Source organism: Necator americanus, chromosome I (assembly GCF_031761385.1).
Source record: "Necator americanus strain Aroian chromosome I, whole genome shotgun sequence".
Classification (NCBI taxonomy): Eukaryota; Metazoa; Nematoda; class Chromadorea; order Rhabditida; family Ancylostomatidae; genus Necator; species Necator americanus.
Genome location: NC_087371.1, coordinates 32,102,583 through 32,121,719, shown reverse-complemented (window position 1 = coordinate 32,121,719; position 19,137 = coordinate 32,102,583). Strand labels below are relative to the sequence as shown.

Genomic DNA, 19,137 nt, shown 5'->3' with positions numbered 1-19,137 from the left:
ATATTTTGCGATTGATAAAATTGCGAATGTTGCGAATATTATATATAGTTATCAATTTGCTATTTTTCATATCGCTCGTGAATTGTTGATTTTAAAAGCATTAAGTAAAGGTTTAATTACCCAAGTTTGAGATTACAAGCCCGCGTGGCACAAGTTCGGTTTCGGTTGCCAGTTGCAGTGCAGGGATAGCAAGCCCCTGCCATTTTACGTGGCAAGAAACAACCCCATTAACACCAGAAGAGCGACGAAAGGGGAAGACTTTACTTCCTGACAAAGAACATCCCTTTGTCAGATATCCTAAAATCTAGAGCTGTTTGGAGCTTCACATTCGATTCGGACCACCGCCCAGTTCTTCTCACCTTTTATTATACGTTCCAGAAAAGGAGTCGCGGAGCTCAACAATCGATGCTCGACTTGGCAGGCCTGAAAAACGAGGAATGCAGAAAGAAGTTCTGCTACCGAGTGTCGATCAACATTGGATTACAGACCAGGAAGAGAATGGATGACGGTGACTCTTTCACTAAATGCATTCAGGACGCCGCAAAGGAAACGCTCCAGGCTTTAGCACCGAGGAAGAAGTCTGCTCTTGCATCTGCGGATACAATATACACGTACGATTCTGTAGGTGTTGCCCGCGCTACTGGTGACGTCAGCCAGTAGAAGCGTCTAAGAAGGAGGTTGCGTCGTCAGATAATAGCAAAAACGGATGGGCGTCAAGAGCGGACGAGTTTCAGAAGTTTGCGGGAAGGGAAGATAAGAAGTCGAGAAAAGCCTACACTCTGCTAAGACAGTATAGCGCCAGAATGAAGGGGTTTCGCCTGTCCTAAATACTACTAACGGAGTCGCTGTCGGGGAAGCGACCCTGCCCATCTGTAGCGAACTTTTCAGTTCGCTGAGCCAACCAGCGCCATCACTTCGCGAACTCGTGCACGTCCAAAGACAAACATCCTTCTTCTTCGGGGGAAGATCGTCCACCAATATGGATTGACGAAAGGAAACCTGACTCGCGGAGTCACGTGTCATAGTTCTTTTCCACAAGAAGCTATCCGTCAAAGAACCCAGGAATTACTGATAAATATCATTGCTGCGTCTTAATGTACGAGGTTTTGGAGCGAGTATCATCTTGGATCGACTAATCTAAGATCGCGAAGAAGCCACCCGCGACGAACAAGCCAGCTTTGTCCTTGTTATTTTCTTTATTGAGTGATTTAAGTGTGGCAGCGGTATTCGAAATCCCTACAGTTAGCTTTTTGGACTTCGAATCCACTTTCGACTCTCCTCATCTCCACTCCTCAGGCCACTTTCTCAGTGTGCCTCACGCCGATGGAATTCCAGTAAAATGCGTACGCATAATTAATGATATGAATAGAAAAAACTGTTGAAGCTGTTTGAACACCACCCGGATGTACTGCACCGCTCGAAGTGGAAACTGGAGTGAGAGAAAGGGCCGTGGCGAGACAATTTCTGCTCAGCTTCACCGTAAATGACATAGTGCGAAGAACAGTTGAGCAGTGTCCCGCCGATGTCATTTTAGCACCTTCTGCACGTCCTTTACTGGATATCAAGTACGCCGACGATGTAGTAATATTCGCTTCCAGCTGACAAATGCAGATAGGAGTGGGTCTCCTCGAGACCTTCAACGGGAATCAGCGTGTACGGGCAACCTATCGAACTCGTGGATGATTTCTGTTATTTGGAATGCATGCTGAAAAACGATGGCAGCTATGAGAGAGATATTCGTCAAAGATGTGCCAAAGTTAATTCAGCATTCAACACATTGACCAAGTGGCTATGGTAGACCCCCATCGCCAACGAAGTCAGGCTGCGAATCTACCTATCCGCAATTCGATCTTTGATGTTGTACGTATGGGAGCGCCGTAAGGCGGTGGTGGAGAAGCTTGATAGCTTGATGGAGAGAAAGCTGTTTAGACAACTGTTAGACTACTTTTGGCTGATGGTGTACCATAACGAAAAACCTTACTCAGAAGCGGACGTGATGTACCGGCTGGCGACATGTGGAGAAAACTATCTTGCCTGGCCTTCTGACATCTTCACCGAAAACCGTCTTCGCTTCTTTTGGTCATGTTAGGAGACCGTCTGATCGTCTTGTCCAATTTGTCCTGAGGATGACACCAGGTCCTAACTGGAAAAGCCCTCCTGGTCGTAAAAGAAAGTTCTGGACGAAGGTGGTAAAGAAGGGCTTCTTCAGGGCACTTGGCGTTGAACGGCCGTTCAGTCGGCACGTAAGGTTCCGCCACTTATGGAATAGGGACGGATGAGTAGATCCTATGCAAGATCTTATCTCCTATCTTTAGCTGAAGATAGAACAGGTTGGGTTGGATATGTTTAAGGACGACAGACCCTAGCGAGGATGCGGTTAGCCGGGTAATCCCTATACGGGGTCGTAGATTGTGGGAAAGAGATCTTGGGATTCTCTTTTAATTCCATTCACTTCTCCTTGTATCAGTGTAAACGGATGACCCCGCAACTGTTTCTAACGCCGGCTTCTGTTGCAATGCGCAACCATTGCGCCCCGCCCCTCCTACAATTCGTCCGAGTGGGTTTTCGACGAATGGCAGGCGGGAGAGCGCAAGGGTGGCGCGCTGCAATGGAGGGCGTCGTAAGAAACTGTTCCAGAGTCGTCCGTTTACACTGATACAGTGAAAGGTAAACGGCATCACCCTCTTTCCCACAATCTACGACCCTGTATAACCATTATCCGCCTGAAACCCGTACCACCTTAGATTCGTGGGGTGTACCAGTGATGCCTTTAAGTCACGTAAGTCAATTGTAGGTCTTTATTTACAATTCCTCTCACGTGAGTTCATAGAACGTCCACATTCGCAACATATTATCACATCGGATTAGTTTTTTTTTTCCGGAGTTTTGTCAGTAGCCATAAACGTATAGTTCTCAGAAGAATTCGAAAGCGAAGTAGTACCATTTTGCCCCTAACCAGACAGACCAGACAGCCTATACTACAATGCAAAATTTCCTGACTCCATTGCAGCTATTTCTTTTTAATATCCTAACCTACTCTTTCTATTATTTCTTGGTTTTCGAATGTGATAACTAGTTCTCCTTATGCAAGATTACAACCGCGGCCCTTCTCAGGAAAACAAACACACATTAGTTTTTCTTTTCTGGCCACCAAACATCTTATCGCAATCATCTCCGACAATGGTAGCCGCTTTCGTTTCATCACTACTCACTGAAGCGGAAACAAGAAAAATCAAGGAGGCTAAGATCCTATGAAACATTATATAAAATACCCGTGCATTTTCCTCCGTTTTTCATTCCTCAGGCATTTCATTCCTCCAAGATCGATAAATTGGTGCTAGACTTGTCTGGGAGGACAAAAACATCGACACATCGGCTAGCTACGCCAAACACTTTATCCTTTATCCTTCATTGCAAATCAGTAAGTGCGAGCACCACCACGTTCTGCTTAAAGCTCATCCACCACAGTGGTAAAAATAAAAAACTCAATTAGAACGCTTCTTGAAAGTAAAGCGATCCGAGGTGCAATCACAGGGCGACACTTGCGAAAACGAAAAAAAAACACGATTAAGAAACGCTAAACTTCATTCGCAACGCCATTTTGGACCAAAAGTCACTCGATCCAGCTTTTTAACTCGTTACATTTATTCTGTTTCTTTCCCTCATGCACTTCTTTTCTCCCTCTGTTCACACGGTGAATATTGTCTGCTCAAACAGTTTTTATGCACGAATCACATATGTGAACGCTGTCTGATGGGGCAACATCTTTTGACTCACCACCACCTGTAAAGAAGAAATCTATAAATTCTTTTTATCTCTTTTTTCTCATACATTTTATTAAAATGACACGCAGATCTTATTGTATATTACATTAACTTAGATATAGTACTTAAACGGGGGTCGAAACAGATGACGTCATGTGAAAACGGCCGATATCGATCGAAATCTAGTGATCAAAATGCTCCTTGTCGAACACGTACTCGCCCATGCCGGACCCAAGTCGTTTGAGGTTCGTGACCATCTTGGCAATTTGCGAAATCGATTCCACCTAAAAGAGTCACCGTTGACGGATGAAAGATAAGCACACCACACTGCTCGGCGACATAAACCACACGCACCTGTTCGTCCAAGAATTTCGACTCCAAGAAGTCACTCATGTGTGGATCATTGCTTGCGCTTGCCTTACTGTGAAGATCCAGAAGCGATTGATTGTTGAATTTCTCAAGAGCTAGGGCAGCCTAGAAACAATCGTGGATTACTAGCAAACGAGAATAATTGCTCCATTCCCGTTAGCGTAGTAATATCATTCAAAAACATGGATGCGCAGCTTCTAGGATATTGAGGAGGATATAGGATATATTTCAAGGAGAATATTTCATATACTCCTAATCGTTTCCTGCATATGTGATCATTTTAGTTGTTGGCTGAAACAATAATGATGTTCCCTCGAAATGAAAAAAGTGTAGACAGATAACGCAGTCGGCGGTCCTTATGATTGCTAGGAAGACTGAGGGACGCCTGACGTAACACTAATGTTTCCCCTATGTGACATGAAAGCAAGAAGCAATTTTCTTCAGAGTGTTAGGAGCCACTCAAGGGGTCGTATTCGATACTTGTCTTTGAAATAAAATCGGCCAATATTTGAATAAATCACTGAGGAAGTGACTTGAGCGCTAAGATACCATAGGAGGCAAACTTCATTACTTTCATGGCTTGCACATTGCTTCGACACTCCTCCGTTGCCGAAGACTCAATATATTGAAGATTTGACTATTTATTATGACAGCTAATATCATCGACTCCGATGATAGGTAAGGTGCGTGGTATAAAGTACCGTTCGCTGTTATGGTTGTTTTCGTGGCATAACCACTTGTACCGTACAAGAGTGCGGCAGACAACGCTCTGCCCACTCGCTCACATTAATTGCACCGCTCTCTGCCTACTGTACAATAAATATATTCCACTGAACCACCGTCTCGGTCTGTTCAATTAGGGTGATAAAAACCCTAAGTCTCTAGTCACCCACTCTACAGCTAATATGTAGCCTTGGTCGACTTCTAGTGAGAGACAAGTCCGGTGTTAGTGGGTGGTGTAGTGTCGTCCAGTATTTTTTAAAATTAAAACGGTTCGGGATGAATCCCTGAGAAAAGAAGCGTAAATGATAAAAGTGTCTGGTGTTAATCAATCCGCTTGGGATACACCACCGCGTTAGCTTCAATTCGGAATTGGTTTGAAGTTTACGAACGCTTAACTAGCCTGTACAATGACTTTCGGGGGCTACCCGATGTATCAGCCCAAAGTTTTCATCCTCTCAGACATGACTGGTACCAATTTGTCGAACCCGGAGGGATGAAAGGCTTGGTGAGCACTAGGGCGGATTCGACCTCCGATCGATCGTGCAGGCAGCGGAACCTCTAACCGACTGCGCCACACTAGCATCGATTTCCAATATCTCAGCGATAGTTAGATAGTTCTAGCAATTAGTCTGGCAACCTATTCTTCACTCATTTATTCACCATTCAGTTCTCATATTTATTTTCATCATTTGAATGATCAAACTCTCATTCCTCTACAAACTCCGGTTTGCAGGATCACCCAACTCAAGTATGAGTTTGACCATTGTCCATGGATGCAACGCAAAGCACGATATTTCATGAGTACTACACGATTTTTTCCTAAATAGAGTAGAGAAACAGTAATTTCCCGATGATTTTTTTTTTCTGCGGATCATGCTTGGTCCAGTAAGCTGAGATGTACCTGGAAAGCCTCCAAAGCGCATCCCCATTCGTCCTTCTCGGGCTTATTCACTGCTTGCATCACAACTCGTCCACCTCGAAGATTTTGGAAGTGCATCAACTTGATGGCATGCTCACGTTCCTCATCCGATTGTTTGCGGAACCATCTGCAATCAATCAATCAATCAATCAGTCAATCGATATTCGCATTCCAGTTAGGGCCCAAATAACTGGAACTGATTAGAGATTTAAAGAAACGGATATGAAAAAGATCTGCTTTCGAACAACGTCGTTAACCTTTATTTTGAAAAAAAAAATCTACTTCTGACTGTTTGGAAAATTCTAACTACAAACTATGATCTTTTTATCACCTCAACTTTAAAGATTTATAGTTTTTCAAGTCTGTAATCACACTATATACGATAATTCAACCGATGACAATCTATGCTCGGGTCACAACGACAGGAGCGCTGCAGCTCCGTAAGCTGCCGTGCTTAAAGCAATGGGTGCGGTAAGGAGGAGCCGGACCCTCCTCAGGTGAAGGAAATCTAGCTCATGAGGTGCAGTTCAACTGATAAGGATCCCTTCGCCGACCGTCCAAAGTGAAGGGGTCGGAGCACCGGCTTCGACTATCGCATATATGCTTAAAGCGGCGCGGTGGAGCTAGTATTTTGGAATCGAGGTGGGACCATCCGAACTGCAGCAATGAACAGTAACAGCAAGGTAGCTTTCCTCACTCCTCGAACTTAACCGTTACGCCTCCACCGCATCGCCTTGAGCGCATCCGCTTACGCAACTGCACCAACCTTCATGTCATTTTGACTTTACTATAACACGACAGAATAGCCAGCTATGGTTTCCAGTAAAAATATTTATGAACACTAATATTATTTCCTAATACAAAACATTTTGTCGACTGATCAGCTCCAACCACCAACTTTCTCCAGAAAACATCTTTCAGAACAATAGAAACTTTTTATCACCACTTTTTCTGTGCGATAAGGGGATTAGGTGCAACCGTTGGCGATTGTCAGTTTTTTTTTTCAGTTTCCTTATGAAACAGCGAGAAAATAATAATAATAAATAATAGGGGATAGGAAATAACTTCATAAATTTCTAATGGCACTGAACTCCGTTCCTCCAATCGCTGCTATTTTTTTTTATTGTTCTATAAGTGTCAAAATAAAATAGTAAATAAAGCGGAATGACTCTTTTTCTCATTTTAAGCTGTCGAATCTTCGGAAACAAATTCTATTGAAAGTGCTTCATACATTCTTAAAAGTGTGGGCACACAGAGGACTCACAAACTTGGCAGAGCGCAGGCATACAGAGGAAACTAGTAACGACATGAAGTCCGTAAAAGCACAATTTTTATTCTTCGAACGCAGTAAAAATAACTTTTGACTGACTTTATCTGCGTCTATAGTTCGTACCTTTTTTCTTACACTTTGAATCCATAATTTACTTACTTGGCAATGTTTGGCAACGCCACATCATCACGCTCGAAGTACACTGACATTGAAAGATAGACATAGGAAGCGTACAATTCAATGTTGATCTAAAAAAAGAAATTTTTGACAACCATATCACAAAGAAAAAATATTGTAACCACTCAACTAAGGTTGTTTAAGTTAAATCCTCGAATATGATGGCGGTAATGGGATAATTGCTCGAAAAAAAAGATCGCAAAAACTAAACTTTTGCCCTCCTTCCCTTCCCTCCCTCCCTCCCTCCCATTCTCTTAAGCCTGCGTACAGTTGCCGTCGAAGATATCAAACTTGAGCAGTTCAATCAAGTTGACGCGCAGCGCGACTGCTGTAACTCGCACACGTTCTGTGCTGGACCTACATACGTACGCAATTGCGTACGCGGCTTCTCTCGACGCGCTTCGGTGCAGCGTAGCGGCTAGGAGCGTGGTGAAACTCTTGCTGGCACCATCGATCGCTGCAGTTTGCGACGGTCCCACTTCGGTCCCAACTGCTGCCTTCACCGCGTTGTTCCGAGCGCGTACACAAATCCACCGCAACTGCACTCATGAATCATGTCGTTTTTACTCGACTATAAACTCTCTTCTTTTTAAAATCCCCGAATCGAAAGCGCATCGCAGTGCCCACTCAAACTCTGGACACCTCCGCCATCGATTAAATTGCTTATCGCCGTGATTAGATACATGTGCGGTCTTTGTTTTAGGGGTTTTTTTTTCAGGGTGATTGCTCAGTTCCAGATAAGGTATTCAACATTTTCAGTGCTATTTTCTGGAAAATTGACTTGCTAGGTTTGTTTGCTATGCAGAGACGCAGGGGAATCGATCAATACCCCCAGAATCAGTGACATTTTATTTCGTTGGAAAAGTTATATAATACCGTTGCGTAATACCAGAACCTAGCTGCAAAAAGAGACCGGTTAGAAACCGCCGCTACTCGATTTCACGTGTGATTTTTTCGAAGCAGGGATTATTGCGCGACTACCGCGGTACTTCTGAAAGTCACACGTCCCACATCTCATTCCTGCTTGCCCCGAAATTAATTTTTACTGATTTTTAGTGGTTATTGCGTTCATAGTGATAGCTTTACAGTACTGTACATCCCTAACCGACCTGCTTATTGACAGCCGCTTCGACCTCCTGTGAATAGTTCATACGCACTTGTGACTCCATGATGTCTGAAAATTATTGAACTTTAAAAACATGACATTTTCCTTCAAAAATAGTCAACAAGGAGTAGGACAAAGAAGTGCGAAAGCACAAAGAAGTGGAATGAACCGCAGAACTGTGCCATAGCTGCACTGTTGAATAGAAAACGTTATCTCAACCGATTGCCGACCGATTGCGACCGTTAGTGGGCGGAGCTTAACCGCAACTGATAACAAGTGGGGAAATCTGGTTGATGAAGCTCTACAAGGTACAGGAGTAAGATCATCGGACCGCAAGAGAGCAGAATTTGAAAAAAAATTATTAAACATGTGATCCTGTACAATTATGGATCTCAACTTCGATTTATATTTGTTCGTAGGCAGATATTTTTTTATCCATTGTCCGGCTCAGTTGAAGTAAACAGATATTTTTTTTTACTTTTTTTTCCAAAAAAATCAACGATTTTACAGTGAAAGGCATCATAGGTTGGTGGAATCTATGGTCGATAATGATCAAAGATATCCAGGTGGTCAGAGAGCAGGATCCATGAAACCAGAGCCATGACAATCCATGTGGTTACCCTATGTGGAGACGCAGGATACTAAGTTGGGTTTGGTGGTTTATGTCAGGTTAAGTGTACATGGATCACAATCCAGAGAGGTTATAAGCATCATATTTTCATGACTTTTATTATTTTGATATCTAGAAGGAAAATATCCGAATGGCAGTCCTCTCCACCACTTAAAGGCAGCAAGCACCACGAAGACATGATGAGGGGATCCGTACGAAAAGCTAGAGATGGGTCTGCAGCGGATCTGGGAGAGGATCTGGAGGAGTGGTTCCGTGCATCTCGAAAAATTATCTCAAAAAACGGCTTGACAGACACCGTTTTTCACGATGATTTCAATTGCAGCGTGTCACTCTTGTGCACGCGCCGCGTCCAAGTGCGAGCGGTCCATCGAAGATTAATGATGTCTCCTCACCAGCCGATTCAGATGAAACCAATGAATACGCAGCTAAGCGGACCCGAATTTGCACATAGAGGAAAGGAACGTTCTAACATATTTTTTTTCTCTTTACGACGGTTAGGGGTCCGGGGGTAGCGCAGTCAGTAAGAGGTTCCTTTGTGTCTACACGATCGATCGGAGGTTCGAATCCGCCCTAGTGCTCACCAACCCTTTCATCCCTCTGGGGTCGATAAATTGGTACCAGACTTGATTGGGAGGATAAAAAAATACTGAAATGACACATCTGCTAGCCACCGCAAGCCACAAGGAGTTCGATTGGAGCGCGCCAGCCTTGTGCACGCGCCGCATCTTCCGGGCCGTTTTTTACGGCAATTGGGAAGAAACGGACGGAATCATCCTCCTCATAATCATAATCTACGACCCCGTATAGGCATAACCCACTTGAAACCCGTACCACCCCAGATTCCTGGGGTGATGTCTTTAATAATGTGCGCGATCTGCCGTGGATACGCTCAAGACGGAAGGTAAGGAAAAAGCGGCAAGATTTCTAACGGAAAGAAGTGATGATAAAAATCTAAGTTCTTATTTAAAAAATAGAGATTATATAGGATTTAAATTTATAGAGATTATTGCGATATTTTGTATATTTATTGTATTGTATGTACTATATTATCGATATTGATTATTATTATAACGATGATAATTTATATAGAATTATATAGAACTTCTATAGAAAGATTGCACTGGTCCTGACGCGATTTTGGAGGGGTTGGAGATGGAGGGATCACATCTGGCTGCTTACTAAAGAATAGTGTTTGTGCAAGAAATTGTAGATTTCTATCATAATTAAAGAGGATAGGGGAATTATTGTCGCTGAAAAGAGGTAAACCAATCATTTACTCAAACCTAGGACGGCAAACAAACATCTACAGTAACCTACAGATACAGTTAAATAATCTACAGATACAATATGATGAACAAGTAACTCAATTAAAGACAATTGAACTATTCGGAACCAAAAGAAACATCCAAAGGCACCTGTGAGGGAAGCAAATGATGATTTCCCGCCCAGTAATATGGATTTTTCTGCGAATCAATGGAGATCAGAGATCATCGCGCTGTCCTTGTTGCAGTACAGTAATATGACTTTAATTTTTTCGGAGATTTTCCTTCTTCGTCCCTTACTTTTCATCTTCTTCTCTACATACCTTACCTTTCATCAAATTATTCCACGAAACCTTACTATTATTATATTATTATATTACTATAATGTTATTACTATTATGATTATATTATATTATATTACTATAAAATATGAAGGATTTGAAAAATTTTCAACATCTCATAGTTCATGATTACTGGGAAAATGTATCTATATATTAAAGCGATTGGGAGAATCGAATAGATTCATTTTCAGCCGAATATTCCATACTAATAGAATATTTCGACCAAATCACTGCCGAATTTCTTAATAACTGCAGTAAAAAAACGGGCCGAAAGATGCGGCACGTGCACAAGACTGGCGCGCTCCAATCGAACTCGTCGTGGAAAATAGCACCCCGGGACGCTCAAAGCTACAGTTCCGGGCCGTTTTTTACGGAAATTAGGAAGAAATGGACAGAATCACCCTCCTCCGCATCATATACGACCCCGTGTAGGCGTATAACCCGCCTGAAACCCGCACCAGCCAAGATTCGTGGGGTGATGGCTTTAAATTCGGAATCATTTGAGGTTTATGAACGAGTGTACAGCCTATGCAATGGTTTGCGAGGGATGAGTCAAGTCAGTGTTTTATCCTCCCAAAAAAGTGTGGCAGCAATTCACAAACTTTGGACGGTCGAGAACCTCAGTTGGCTCTAGCACGATTTCGAACCGTTGAGCAAGTTATCGTGGTCGAATCTCTCACCAATTACGTTGCACCCGACCAGGAATAATGAAAACAAAGATATTTTTGTAAAAGCAACTGAGTACCTCCTTCTTAGATACAAAGAAGTTATATTTCACAGTACAATTATAACAGCCTATCTGCAAAATTATGTAAGTTATGGAATACTGTACTATACGATTCTACAAAATTTCTTTTTCAAGTGAGCAATTCCACTTTTTCAAACCACTAGACTTCATAAACTGTGCAGACATGATCCAAGATTGATTTGATGGATTTGATCTCCTTGGAAGATGAATGAAAGATCGGGAAAGAACGAGGGAAAACAAAACCGTTGAGAAGTTAGAAAGAACGGAAAATTTTCTGGAATACTACATGGGAAGTTTGCAGCGCACGTCACAAACGAAATGAGTACCGCAAACAATTTGTGTCAAGGATTTCACATCGACGTAAATGTAAAGAAAAAGTCTACGTAAGGTGCGCAACTCGTAAATGGGAAAAGAACCAACCACACAAGGTCAACATGTCATTTCTAGACGAATAAATGATCGAGCAATGACAAAACAGCTATTATTGATTGAATAGAAATCAATAGTTGAATCGTTGAATTGTATGTACGTAATGTCTATGGGAATGCTATGCTATGTACAGAGATCACTGGAAACACATGCCTAACGCGCAGGCGGATGGCGCTGCGATGTGCAGCTGACGGTCGCACACCCAGAGAGACAAGGAAAAGTTTACTATGCCGATCCGTAAATCAATTTTTGTCATTCCCGCCGCGCGGAAGACCGAAGGTCAAACGAAAAACCGTTGAAAAAAAAGTCGAATGGAATGATCAAAGGCATCACTCCACGAATCTGAGGTGGTACGGATTTCAGGTGAAGTATTCGTATACGGGATGGGAGACTACTGGGGGGTGATTCCGTCCATTTCTTCCTAATTGCCGTAAAAAACGGCCCGGAAGATACGGCTTCGGGCATTCTGGTGCGCTGTTTTCTACGAAGAGTTCGATTGGAGCGCGCCAGCCTCGTGCAGCGCCGCATCTTCCGGGCCGTTTTTTGCGGCAGTTAGCAAGAAATGGACGGAATCACCTCCTCTCCATAATCTCCTATCCCTTATAAGAATACTCCACCTGAAATCTGCACCACCTCAGATTCGTGGGGTGATGCCTTTAATGATCACACACTTTCATTGAAACGTTGACTGAATCCTTCAACAAAGAAAAAAGAACCTCTGGGACAGAAAATTTGCGAGAATGTTCTTCCACGAGGTCCCGGGTTCCGCATAAATCACAAATATTATATTTTACTACTTTCATAGCCACCGGGTCTGCCTTGTTAAGACTCATTGTTAGAAGTGTGACAGCGAATTGCAGATAACTTCCTATATCCGATATTTCCTTCCGATTGGAGGAAATCTTTACTTTTTTTTCTTTTTCTTCACCGGACCACTTCCACTAATAAAATTAGAAAGTCTGAGTGAAAAAAAAAGAAATCAAAGTTTTACATTATCCACATCTGCTAGTTTTCAAAGAACCACTTTTTTTATTTTCCTCGAAATCTGAGTCCGAAAAGGTCGTTCCGATGAATAAAGGATAAAAGATAAAGGATAAAGTGTCTGGCGTCAATCAATCCGCTTGGGATCCGCCACCACGTTCAGGTCAATTCAGAATCGTTTGAGGTTTACGAACGTGTAACTGGCCTAGGCAGTGACCTGTGGGGGCTAGCCGACGGGTCAAGTCAGTGTTTCTATACCTCCAGACAAGTCTGGTATCAATTTATCCAGACCCCGGAGGGATGAGAGTCTTGTGAGCACCGGAGCGGATTCGAACCTCCGATCGATCGTGCAGGCAGGCAACGGAGCCTCTAACCGACTGCGCTACACCTGCTTAAAAAAAAAAAAATCCTCAACAAATAAATGGAATAAATCAAAATTATGAATATATTAATAAAGTATATCAGTCCAAATTCTTTATTAATAATACGGATAATAATGTACAAAAAAACGTCCATATTCACCGTACAAGCCGATCCTGCCCACACATCATGCTCGTCTACGATTTTCAGCAACGTTCTAGAAATTTCTATAAATTTTTCCGTGGAAATCCTCAAATTGAATGACCTCAACCGATGTGATTACTCTTATCAAAGCCTCTTAACCAATCTCATGTTACTTATGGTTACGGGGTAGGCGATTAAGATAGCGGCAGTAGTTCGTTGCGTGTGTTGATGTTGAGCGATAAATCAGAGATCATAGTGCATTTTCTCGAGACAATACATTTATAACCTTTCAATGTCAAGGATTTCAAGGACACCCGTAAACGGAAAGAGCGTAGCGAATCTTCCAATGTTTCACTGAATTTTTAACTTTTTATAGATAAATTTTATAGTTTTTATTGTGGTTTTATAATTTTATAAAGTATAAAGTTTTATAATTTTAATTTTATAGTTATAGATAGATAAGGTAAGGATTTTATAGTTTTTATAGATAAATTGATAGATAGCTAACCAAATGATGATCACATAACCGTTTCGAGGAGCGCCCGCGTTCTGTGTGAACTTGCTGGCGATGCTGCACCAATTTTGTAGTAGAGCGCGCTATTTTTTCCCACCACGTAACTTCTTTTCTTCACAGTATTTTCACGTGACCTAAACTCTAAAACTTCTAAAATCAACTGAAAAGTAGTCGCACGTAGCTTACGTGATGACCTTGACTGTTATCAGTAAGGAAAGTGGAGAAAACAATGCAAGACCGAGATTACCAAACCGCTTATCAGCGCGTACGTGACTGAAAAACACGCGGGTACGTGCCGACGATGGCGCCACAAATGTTCCCTGTTTTTGAATCGAAGTAAATAGTTTGGACTGATATTTTGCCATTAAGGGTAACAGCAATTTTCACAAATTTTTCCAATTGTTTTTGTGTGTATTTATAAACTTTGGATTAATTTAAAGCATAAAAATAATAGTGAAATTATTTTAAGAGAAGAAAAATTGAAAAATTAAAATATAGATATAGAATATAAAGTATAAATATATGAAGTATAAATGAAAATAGAAATCAAATTGAAATGGTAATTTCAATGGGAATGAGAGATAAATCCCTTCTTAGTTTTATAATAAACTTTTGTAATATCTTTCTGATGTGTAAAAATAATTATTTAAACAAATAGTAATTTAAATATTTATTTATTTGATAAGGGGCGTTTGTAGCGCAGTCGGTTAGAAAGAAAGAAAGAACCCTCTCCGCCGAACACAGAAGTGCCTGGAACGACCGAAGGCCACACGTTGTAATTCGAACAAAAGTAATTGGGCCGGTGTAGCGCAGTCGGTTAGAGTTTCCGCTGCCTGCACGATCGATCGACGGTTCGAATCCGCCCCAGTGCTTACCAAGCCTTTCATCCCTCTGGGGTCCGGATGAATTGGTACCAGACTTGTCTGGGAAGATAAAAACACTGACTTGACCCATCGGCTAGCCCCCGGAAGTCATTGTATAGGCCAGTTACACGTTCGTAAACCTCAAACGATTCTGAATTGACATGAACGTGTTGGCGGATCCCAAGCGGATTCAGCGGATCGCCAGAGACTTTATCCTTTATCCTTTATTTATTGGTAGTGGATCATTTAGTCGACTACTGCAAGTGCAGTGTTATTTTCAAGACTAAGGACAGTAAAAACGATGACTTCAGTGGAATCTGTGTCGTATACCTTAAACCTGCCCTAAAAGACTCCTACTGCTGCAAAATGACGTGAACAGGGAACAAACCGACACAGTTCCCAAGCGCTTGCATACAAATGCAACTGCAGTGCGAGTGAGTGGTCCGCGCTTAGACTCTGAGGAAGGAGTCAGAGAAATGCTTCGCTGCAAAAGTGCCTACCGTAGATCCCTCGGACACGGACACGCAACAAGGAGATGCGGTGATAAAAGGATAAAGGGCAAAGTATCTGGTGTTAATCAATCCGCTTGGGATCCAACCCCACGTTCACTTCAATTCAGAATCGTTTGAGGTTTACGAACGTGTAACTGGCCTATACAATGACTTGCGGGGGCTAGCCGACGGGTCAAGTCAGCGTTTTTATCCTCCCAGACAAGTCTGGTACCAATTCATCGACCCCGGAGGGATGAAAGGTTTGATGAGCACTGGGGCGGATTCGAACCTCCGATCGATCGTGCAAGCAGCCGAACCTCTAACCAACTGCGCTACACTCGCGATGCGCGGATGTTGTCGTATATTGTTTCTCGCAGCCTTGGTGTGATTCAAAACGTTTTCAACTGCTTCATCATGACATCTAACAAGAAAATGCTTTTTGTTATTGTTGAATGGTTAAGATCGTATTGATAAATATTACTATTATGAAGAAATCACCATTTCACCTCATTCAACTTTCAACAGTCATCATGGCAAGTGAGTTCATCAGCATGGGCGCGATTCTCTCCCACCCAAGAATCGTTCTTAATGAAACGATGTTTTTCTTTTAACAAAGACTTTTTTTCAGAAACAACAACGAAACCAAAGAAGTAAGTGCGTATTGGCTGTTTGGAAGAAACCGGATTCGAAAATCTTTCTTACAATTGTAATTTAGATCACTTGAAATCGGCGAATTCGGAGCAATTCTGGATAAATTGAATAAACTTGATGATACTACAAAATATGCCCTATTTGGCGTTGGTGCATTTATGTTGTTAATTATACTATGCTGTATATATCGCATATGTTGTGGAGGTGAATCGGATGCTGAAGCTGAAGCAGAAATAATTCGACGTACGAGGAGATCTACGGTGAGAATCACTATTTCCTCTACGTAAATATTTTCGCTAGCACAGCGATCGCATATGGCGTAGTCTTGGACGTAGCTTGCGACATTGTGTTCTCTGAATCCGAAAATCCGCTTAGGGGTTTCACAAAATCACTCGAAAATACTTTATTATACGACAGAATATCTCAAGATATCCGAAAAAAATGTGATGTGGTGTAAATATGGGTTCTCCAGGTCACTCTAAGAACTACTTAAGGACATCACCCCAGACGGCTCGGTTTGCGGTTCCTTGCGACGTCCTCTATGGCAACGCGCCACCCTTGCGCCCCGCCCCCGCCTGCAATTCGTCGAAAATCCATTAGGACCCCCCGATAGGCAATTCATTTCATTCGAGGGGCGGGGCGCAAGGGTGGTGCGTTGCAATAGAGGACGTCATAAGGAACCGCGTACCGAAACAGTCTGTTTGCAGTGATGCGGGGAGAGATGAGCGGGACTACCCCCGTCTCCATAATCTACGACCCCGTATACGGATACTCCACCTGAGATCCGCACCGCCTCAGATTCGTGGTATGCTGCCTTTAATGAAGAGTCGTGTTTCAAACTTTGCACTTTCTGAAAATTTTTCCTTCTGGGCACTGTAGATATGGTTACTTGAGCGTCAGCTTAGTTATTGTAGTTACGAAGATTTGACAAACAATTCTTCTGATTTCTCATTTTACGGAAATTTTCTTCTTATTCAACGTTCATCGAATTTTCCAGGATTTTTTTTTTTTAGTTTTCCTTCAAGTTTGTTTGGTTTTCTTTAGTTTTTTCAGGTTTTCTTTTTTCGTATCAAGTTTCTTTTCGCTAAATTTAACTATTGGCAAGAAAAAACCTTGTGTTTGTTAAAATACGTTTTCAAAAATGTTGATATTCACATATTTCAGGGAGAGTCACATGGATATCAAAGTTCCCATTCTGGTTCGAGAGGATCCAGGACACCAGCATACAAATCTCCACCGCGAGAGCATCTGCCATCAAGAGAACGCCCTAACGAATGGGATCAATCCGGAAAAGATAGAAAATATAGAAATGAACGAACAACACAAGATGATCAACCATCAGCGTACGTCGATGATGTGCCACAGGAAAGAGGACATCATCGACGAATAAGAAAAGCGACGACAAAGTTGAGAAAACTTTTACGTTTAACCAAAGAAGATATAAAAAGGGGAAGTGGTGCACCATCGCCCGAAACACAAACTAACATACTCGATGCGTTAGGATCCGTGGAAGGAACAGCACTAACTGGTCGAACGGCTACGGAAGGGACTGGTGGGCGGACCGCAGGTACCGTAGGCACGACCGGTACCGGCGGTACATCGGCACCCGGTTATGAACCAGCAGTGCCATATATGCAACAAACTCAAGGAACGAATGAGGCACCGAGATGGTATTGATTGACACGGACGTGGAACAGTGTCATAATATCAATATTTTGCAAAATTTTCACATACTAAATTTATTGACTAAGACCTTTTTACAGAAAATAGACTTTGTGCATATTTAGAATAAAAAATGGTTTTAAAAATTGCCCATGTTTGACTGTTTTTGAATTTTGTCACGTTGAAAAGTAGTTTTTAATTGATTTTCTTGAGCTATGGCCAACAATGGTATTGATCTTCCTTTGGTATTGATCTTCCTTCATTAAACAACAGCTAACGTTTCGACGTCTTCGCCTTCGCGAGCGGCCTGGAAAAAATCGATTTTAAAAATATCCACACATCCACATTTGCAGATAAACTGAACGCATGAGATCTTTTTTTCAATCCGTCCATTACGGTAGAAGTGTGCAGTGAAGGAGAAAGCGAAAAAAATCTATCCGTCAATCCTTGAATCCAATGTTAGCCAAGAATTGCTTTGAAAAAATCTAGAAATATGCGATCTATTCCAGTTTCCCTTGGTAATCGAGAAAAAAGAATGTGAATCAGCTCTGTGTGACACCATCTTTCCAACGATGCAACTTATTTCGGGCAATAGAACGAGGACAATCCGCAAACGTGTCCGTTATTGTACAGGAGGTGAAGATTCTACTGCCTCATTGAGTCCGTTAATTTGATTGCTGAAGTTGCCGCGTAAAAAGTTGCATCGTTGTGCGGACCGGATCACGTAAGGCTGTTTCGCACGTGTTTCCTGGAATACTAAAGGGAATTGAGGGATCATGAGGGATCGGCCCGTCATCAGCATCGAAAATTACACCATATGCTGCGGCGACGCTGATGAGAACAAAGTAGGTGGCTGCGCGATAGCTGTGAGGAACGATTACAAGAACCTGGTGGAGGAATTTGGCTCAACGTCGTCTAGATGCGCCTTTCTACGACTGCGGGATCGCAGAGGACGTAAACTCTGGATCGTAAGTGCTCACGCACCTACGGAAACCGCTGAGGACAACAGTAAGGACGGCTTCTATGATGAACTCAATGCGTTGATGTCTAAAATAGCAAGCCAGCAGGTGGTCATTATCGGAATCGACGCAAATGCGAAGATGGGACTCGAACAGCAATCCGATGTGCTAGGAAAATGGTACTATGCAGCTGAGCGCACGTAGGACAACGGTTACCGTCTGGTCGACTTGTGCGAACAGACGGGCCTCATCATCGCTTCCACGTTTAAGAGGAATCATCGACGCCATCAGCTCACGTGGCAGGGGTCAACCCTTTTAACGCCTGAAGAGCGGAAGATGAGGACTCTTAAACTTCAGCTCGACTACGTTCTGGCGAGAAACATTCCTCAGTCAGATGTCCGAAAATCTAGAGCTGTTTGGGACGTCGCATTCGACTCTGACCACCGTCCACTTCTTCTCAGCTTCAAGTTACGGTTCCACAAGAGAAACCGAGGAGTTCCTCTCCAACCGAAAATCGGCAGGTCTGAAAGACGATGAATGCAGAAGAAAATTCTGCCAACGTGTGTCTATTCATGTTGGAGTACGGACCAGGAAGAAGCTTAGCGATGATGATTCCTTCACAAAGTGCATCCAGGACGCTGCAAGGGAAACGCTCCCGGTTCTATTGCCGCGGAAGAAGTTTGCCTTTGCATCTGCGAAAACAAAATCCACATACAATTCTGTATGTGTCGCGCGCAGCGCTGGTGACTTCAGCTAGGAAAAGCGTCTTAGATG

At 42.6% G+C, this 19,137-nt stretch overlaps 5 protein-coding genes across 6 annotated transcripts; 4 read left to right on the top strand and 1 right to left on the bottom strand.

The window, feature by feature from the left end:
- Positions 1-405: 405 nt before the first annotated feature.
- RB195_007496 (uncharacterized protein) lies at positions 406-660 on the top strand (the record flags this gene model as incomplete). Its single annotated transcript, XM_064181155.1, has 1 exon — positions 406-660. The coding sequence occupies one exon, from the start codon at positions 406-408 to the stop codon at positions 658-660; it is 255 nt and encodes an 84-aa protein (XP_064037967.1).
- Positions 661-3,773: 3,113 nt separating this feature from the next.
- On the bottom strand, positions 3,774-8,391 carry RB195_007495 (uncharacterized protein; the record flags this gene model as incomplete). 2 transcript variants are annotated; one of them, XM_064181154.1, is made up of 6 exons in its annotated part: positions 3,774-3,783; positions 3,981-4,048; positions 4,119-4,238; positions 5,758-5,902; positions 7,205-7,293; positions 8,332-8,391. In XM_064181154.1, 6 exons carry the CDS (start codon positions 8,389-8,391, stop codon positions 3,774-3,776), a joined length of 492 nt encoding a protein of 163 aa, XP_064037966.1. The 2 variants fall into 2 exon arrangements, with proteins under 2 accessions (XP_064037966.1, XP_013307460.1); XM_013452006.2 differs by lacking the exon at positions 3,774-3,783 and having other exon boundaries at positions 3,947-4,048.
- Positions 8,392-15,543: 7,152 nt separating this feature from the next.
- On the top strand, positions 15,544-17,419 carry RB195_007494 (uncharacterized protein; the record flags this gene model as incomplete). The annotated part of the gene is made up of 4 exons (XM_064181153.1): positions 15,544-15,628; positions 15,720-15,741; positions 15,807-16,002; positions 16,907-17,419. 4 exons carry the CDS (start codon positions 15,544-15,546, stop codon positions 17,417-17,419), a joined length of 816 nt encoding a protein of 271 aa, XP_064037965.1.
- A 761-nt stretch (positions 17,420-18,180) lies between these two features.
- RB195_007493 (uncharacterized protein) lies at positions 18,181-18,567 on the top strand (the record flags this gene model as incomplete). Its single annotated transcript, XM_064181152.1, has 1 exon — positions 18,181-18,567. The coding sequence occupies one exon, from the start codon at positions 18,181-18,183 to the stop codon at positions 18,565-18,567; it is 387 nt and encodes a 128-aa protein (XP_064037964.1).
- Positions 18,568-18,757: 190 nt separating this feature from the next.
- RB195_007492 (uncharacterized protein) lies at positions 18,758-19,120 on the top strand (the record flags this gene model as incomplete). The annotated part of the gene is made up of 1 exon (XM_064181151.1): positions 18,758-19,120. One exon carries the CDS (start codon positions 18,758-18,760, stop codon positions 19,118-19,120), a length of 363 nt encoding a protein of 120 aa, XP_064037963.1.
- Between the last annotated feature and the right edge of the window lie 17 nt (positions 19,121-19,137).